This window comes from Triticum aestivum, chromosome 5B (genome assembly GCF_018294505.1).
Source record: "Triticum aestivum cultivar Chinese Spring chromosome 5B, IWGSC CS RefSeq v2.1, whole genome shotgun sequence".
Classification (NCBI taxonomy): Eukaryota; Viridiplantae; Streptophyta; class Magnoliopsida; order Poales; family Poaceae; genus Triticum; species Triticum aestivum.
In genome coordinates this window covers 668,472,827-668,478,844 of record NC_057807.1, presented here as the reverse complement: position 1 = coordinate 668,478,844, position 6,018 = coordinate 668,472,827, and the positions used below count along the sequence as shown (strand labels likewise).

General features: G+C 41.2%; 1 protein-coding gene and 1 non-coding gene across 2 annotated transcripts; both read right to left on the bottom strand.

The window, feature by feature from the left end:
* Window positions 1–780: 780 nt before the first annotated feature.
* On the bottom strand, window positions 781–5,093 carry LOC123114055 (dolichol-phosphate mannosyltransferase subunit 1). The gene is made up of 8 exons (XM_044535416.1): window positions 4,767–5,093; window positions 3,276–3,375; window positions 3,133–3,166; window positions 2,977–3,053; window positions 2,849–2,874; window positions 1,327–1,491; window positions 1,133–1,247; window positions 781–1,039 (listed from the first exon to the last, which is right to left on the bottom strand). The coding sequence occupies exons 1-8, from the start codon at window positions 4,880–4,882 to the stop codon at window positions 935–937; spliced, it is 738 nt and encodes a 245-aa protein (XP_044391351.1). The 5' UTR covers window positions 4,883–5,093; the 3' UTR covers window positions 781–934.
* Window positions 2,000–2,134, bottom strand: LOC123118307 (small nucleolar RNA snoR113). Its single transcript, XR_006457855.1, has one exon. It is a non-coding gene; the product is annotated as a small nucleolar RNA snoR113 (small nucleolar RNA).
* Window positions 5,094–6,018: the final 925 nt, after the last annotated feature.

The following is a 6,018-nucleotide window of genomic DNA, read 5'->3' as shown; positions in this document are numbered from 1 at the left end:
CGCTGATGATAAAATGCAGCTTAGATAGTGAGGAATTATAGGCAATAGTTGTGGGCTTAACTTAGTCATCTTTTTTGGTACATACACAAAACTGACGCAGCAGCAACTCGTGTTTCTAAGTCATTTTGTTCTCTGATATTTGCTGCATTCAATGTCATTGTGCAACCTGTTCTGAAATGCATTCTAACTTCTTTTGGGTGTGTTACAGAAGCTAGAAAAAGAAAAGGAGAAGAATGAAGATTGAGAAGGAAGGACGGCAAGTTAGTGTCGGGGATTATTACCAACCAAAAGGACCTACAAAAAATCTCGACTTGTGGTTATGTTTTCTGGGACTGATTTCCAGGCGGTTCCTTTGATGTAATATAGATTCAGGATTTGGATGATCATATCTCTTTAAGTGCTCTCAGTTTTTACATATTTCTGCGTTGCACTAAATAAGGGTGCTCTGAGATGGAAGACAAGATATGTGTGTTCTGTGAATCTTTTCCTTCGGGCATTATTACACACTTAGGATCAGTTGAATGAAACATATGAAAACTGCTCATGTGTTTCCTGTCTTCTTGTTTATGTGCCGTCCATCCATTAAACTTGCATGATAACTGCAAGAGGAATGTTCATTGATATACAGGCATATAGTTCTTCAAGGTAGCAGTTGAATCAGCAATCCCATGGATGATCAACCCATGCAACTACACAGTAAGCAGCCAAGCCGGCAGTTTCAGCGCAACCAGATGGCCAACCACTATGCCATGATACATTAGTCACAGGACACAATTCATATATGGATACTCACAGACCAAAACTAGTGTATATAATTCAATTGTAGGTCTGAAAACATTAGTACAATTATGCAGTTCAAGCTGTGAAAACATAAGAAAAATCACTCTAACAAGAGTTTGTCCTAGAACAATCATGCATGCAGTGTCTTCTCGACCTATGTTGTGAGCAACAGATACACAAGGCCTTTCAAATATCCAACAATTTCGGAGCCACCGAGCTTTGAGATTCCGAAGACCCTGTCAACGAAAGTGATTGGGACCTGGACATGAGAAGCAAAGTTACAACTATCAAAGCCAAGAGATTATAATCCAGCCTTACACAAATGAAAATGGGTGAGCGCGAAATGGCTTACCTCTTCAATGTGATAACCTTTCCTAGTAGCCCTGACAATCATCTCCATTTGGAATACATAGCCCTTGCTGACGCAGGAGGAGATGACATCCTCCAAAACACTTCGCTTATATAGCCTAGGAAATCGGGCGAAGCATCAAATAAAAGTAATTATTGGGATCTTATTCCATATTTATTAAATAAAATGAGACACACCTAAATGATCCAGTCAGATCAGAAGCTCCAGGCTGTAGCAACGTCTGTGCCAGAACATTTGCTCCCCTGCTGGTCAACTTCCGCATAAGATTCCAACCATGGACACCGCCGTTGCTAACATAACGGGTGCCAGTTACAATGTCAGCACCGGTTTCCTTTTGCTTCCTGGCCAATGATGAACATGATTTACAAAGCTATATAGGTTCTTCCAAGTAACTGTTTTTGTGAGCTTGGATAGTCAGCTATACCAAACTTCTCTGAAGTTGTTTCAGCCATTAAATCAAACAACTAACACTCAACAAGGTACATATCTATGTCTTTGTTAGCCAAAATTCCATTTCTAGGCCTGACAAGAGCAAACTGGCTAATTAAGACATATTTTGCCGAAGAGAAGAGACCAGTCAAAACAGAACAGAGTAAATAGAAAAATTTATATTTTACTCCCTCCGTTCGTAAATATAAGTCTTTTTAGAGATTCCAATGCGGACTACATATGGAGCAAAATGCGGACTCTAAAATATGTCTACATACATCCGTATGTTGTTCTTATTGAAATCTCTAAAAAGACTTATATTTAGGAACAGAGGGAGTATAAATGTGCACTTAATATTTACAAAGCATACAGTAGGGCAGTGTCAGTGCCCATGCCAGCCTATATAAACAGCTGGGGAGAATGGCTCAGAGAAAACCTTTCGCCGAATCACATCACATCATGCTACTACCATCCCAGAACGACGACGAGAGGATATCGATCATCCGTGTTTGGAGGCAGCTGTAAGACCGGCCTTTCAATTTCTCCTCACTGCCACACAATTATATCTGTATCTATCTAGAAACAAAGCGCACAAGAACACATGTCCATAGAGGATCCAAGAAAGAAGGGATGCAGCGGCAGAGTGAGAGCGAGCAATCAAGAACACATGTCCATAGAGGAACCAAGAAAGAAGGGATGCAGCGGCAGAGTGAGAGCGAGCAATCAAGTGGAGGCGCCACCATGACTGTGGCGCTACCCTTGCATCTTATGCAGAGCAATTGGGTTGGAGGGATCCCTATTTGCGACTGCACCCTGGTCCTGTACTAATTGGCAGCCAGGAAGAATAGAAAAAAGAAGGTATTAGAAGGTCAGAATTGGATTCTCTCGGTGGCCGGAAGGAGTGCCTCCGTCCATCTTGGTGATATTTTTTGGTCTGTGGAGTGGTTTATTCACATTTAATTTGATGGTCAGGCAAATTGCTAAGCACGGGTAATTAAGACCCCCACTGAAAATAGGGATGTCTCCTACGCCACCCACAATATGTGGAAGTGCTTAATGTGGCCTTGATTGACACCGACAGGAGCCACTCTACATGTGAACTCTGTGATGTTACTGTTGAAAACAGCCACTGTAATTATGTTTCTCTCTTCTGCTACTAGAGACTCACCAGTCCTGCCAGTTTCCTCAATAACATAAAATACAAAGCATACTAATCCAATCATTCTTGCCGGATAAAGTTAAAAGCATCTTTCAGTATATGATTCTCACCTGATGAAGCTTGGCAAATACTTCGGCTGTTCAGAACAGAAAAAGGAATCAGTAACTAAAAGGAACAGAACTATTTAAATACTCAACTATGCCAAATAACATAGAGAAGAAAATGAGAAGAAACATACATGATGAGATAGATCTGCATCCATTATAACAACGAACTCCCCTGAAGCATGCTTTAATCCATGCATATATGCAGTACCTGAATGTTTACAGTAGTTCATTAACACAAACATCAAGCATAACAATCACCATAGGTAGAAATGGGCAGCTAAGCTCACCAAGTCCTAGCTTCCTTGGTCTAGCTCGCAGTAGCTGGAATTATATCAGGTAAAAAACATTGCAGTAAGTCATTAATAACCAAAACTTGGACCACAAATATATACATAAACTCATACATCAACATGTTTGTTAAATTACTTACAACACGATCTTCGCCATATACTTGCTGCAGCTGCTTTACAATGTCTTGAGTTCCATCGGGGCTTCCATCATCCACAATAATGATTTCGAACTTGGCATCCCTACAGTAGAAAGTTACATCATCAGTTAAAGTTAAGTAAATAAATGCAACAGCCTTGTGATTTGAAATACACCAACATCATGCTAAATATAATAAGAGTATACAGAACCAACAGAACATGTTGTAATACTGACCAAATACTATGTGTATACAACAGCAACAGAAAACATGTTGGATGCTACAAATAAATGTGCTGCGTGATGGATTCTAAAAAACCGCTACAGATAATGTGAATACAAAAAGAGCCAGCGCTTGTAAGATTCAGAGAAATCTGATTTTATCAAATCTAAAAATAAGATGGTGTAGTCATACCAACTAGGAAGTTATTCAGAGCTAACCAGTTGACACCAGCACTACAATCTAGGGTATGAACACTGTTAAGTGCTAACTGAAACCAGCTAAGCACATTGACAGGACCAGATATACTTTGGATAACTCTGAATAACTTCCTAGTCTTCGACAAAATAACAAGAAGCAGAAACTATTTATTTTTTTTGAACGGTCACCGGGGGGGAGAGGATCCCCACCTGAATATATTGCTCAAAAAGCTGCCAAAGCCAAGAGTCACCCCTTAACTTTGGCTGATCCCGTTTATAAGGGAAACAGGATCGAAAACCTAAACAAATTGACCCCGTTTATAAGGGAAACCGGGCCGAACCGTAGAAACTATTTTTGAAATCGTCTTATGACACTTTCACCTTGCTCTGATGTTCTTTGAGAGTTCTTCTCACAAGATAAAGTGGACAACAGAGACTCAATTCCTCTGAACACGGCACCACTAGCATTTAGCATCTACATACCTCTAAAAAGCGACAATGAGCATATCTCATGGTCCAGGTCCGAATCAAACACAATAGGCAATTGCAGAGGTGTTGTAAAGTTGCGACATGTGAGTATAGAATGAACTAATAGCTACTGAATTTTCTGCTTAACCTGGGCTGCGAACCTCATAGCAATTAGCAACAAAATTTTCAGTTGATGTGGGCGCACCCCGCCCAAGGTTTATTCTACAGAAGAGAAAATCTGAGCCGGCTTGGAATCTTTCTGGATCACAGGATCACTAGCATTTGCCAGCTACACATGATGAGATGCGACAGCGATCACAACCATATCTCATGGCCTGAATCGAATGCAATACTAGTTAGTTCCAAAGGGGTCTTATACAGTTGCACTACGTGAGTGGGGAATTGGAGAGCCCCAGAGCCATTAGCAGTACTAGCCTTTAAACGAAAGCTTCAATCACGCACCCCGCCCCAGGTTTATCTACACAGCAGAAAATCTGAGCAGGCTTGGAACCTATCCGGATCACAAACGACCTCCGTCAACAAAGATCTCAACTACCGAAAGAACTAAAAGAGGATGCACGGAGGTGGGTGATTGATGGGAGATTACGGGGGGTGCTTGAAGATGAGGTAGACGATGAGGGCGATGTTGAGGCGCTCGTTGTAGGTGGGCACGATGATGCTGTACTCCGGCCTGCCGCCTCCCGCCTCCCCTCCCTTCTCCATCGCCGCCGCTGCCGCAGGTCCGCCTCCACCGGGCCGAGCAGAGCAGCGCGGGCAGATCACCTCTTCTTGGTTGCGATCTGACGCGAGCGCCGCCGCAGACGCCGTTGGGCAGGGGCGGAGGGAAGCCGGCGAGAGATTGGCGAGGCCGATTTCCCGTCGCCGGCCGGCAGTCAAGTCGGGCTTGGATGGGCCGCGTATCGGCGCAAAAGTACCGTTTTCATACGGGCTAACTGGGAGAAGCTTTATGTGGGCCGCAGGCACCAAGAAGAGGTAGTACTTGCAAAAGATCCAATGGTTCTTGTTTTTCTTCATTGTTCCTTTTTGTTATTTTTCACTTTGAGAACTAGTCACGAATATCGAATTCAAGAAAAAAAGTTCATAATTTCAAAAATCGTTCACTAATTTCAAAAAATGTTCCAATTTTCTGAAAATTCACGAATTTTCAAAAATTAGGGATTTCATAAAATTTTCATGAATTTTCTTAAAAATATTTCAAATTCAAAAATGTTCATGAACACCAAAAAATGATCCTCCAACCAAAATATGTTTGAATATTAAAAACAGGTTCATTAACTCCAAAAACGTATGTCAATAAAAAATGCTAGTGAATTTCATTTTTCCTCAGATTTCAAAAAATATTCATCGATACAAAAAATATTATGAACTTGAAAAGTGTTCATGAAATACACAAAACTGTTCTCAAATTTTAAAAATTGTTTCCAAAATTCAAAAAATGTTCATCGGTTCAGAAAAATGTTCACTGATGCAAAGAATGTTAACAAATTTAAAAATATGTTCGAGGATTCAAAACATGGTTCCCAGACTAAGAAATTTTCATGAATTTCAAAAAATGTTGCCAGCTATTCAAAAACTTATTCACAAAATTCAACATAAAATAAAAGAAAAACCCAAAAAGTAAAACAAATATAAAAAGGAAAAGAAAAAGAAAGAACAAAAAAGGGAAAATCCGGTTCAGTGATGGTTCTAGAATCTTCCCAAAACCGGTGGGGTCAAAAAACCGGGAATGTGCTGGCCCAATTGAAGCTTGGATACGACCTGAGACCTGCTCTTCGGCGCCTCTGGCGCCCGTTCGCTTAGCGGGCGCTCACGCAGCAGCCTCGTGTGGACCAGCCCAG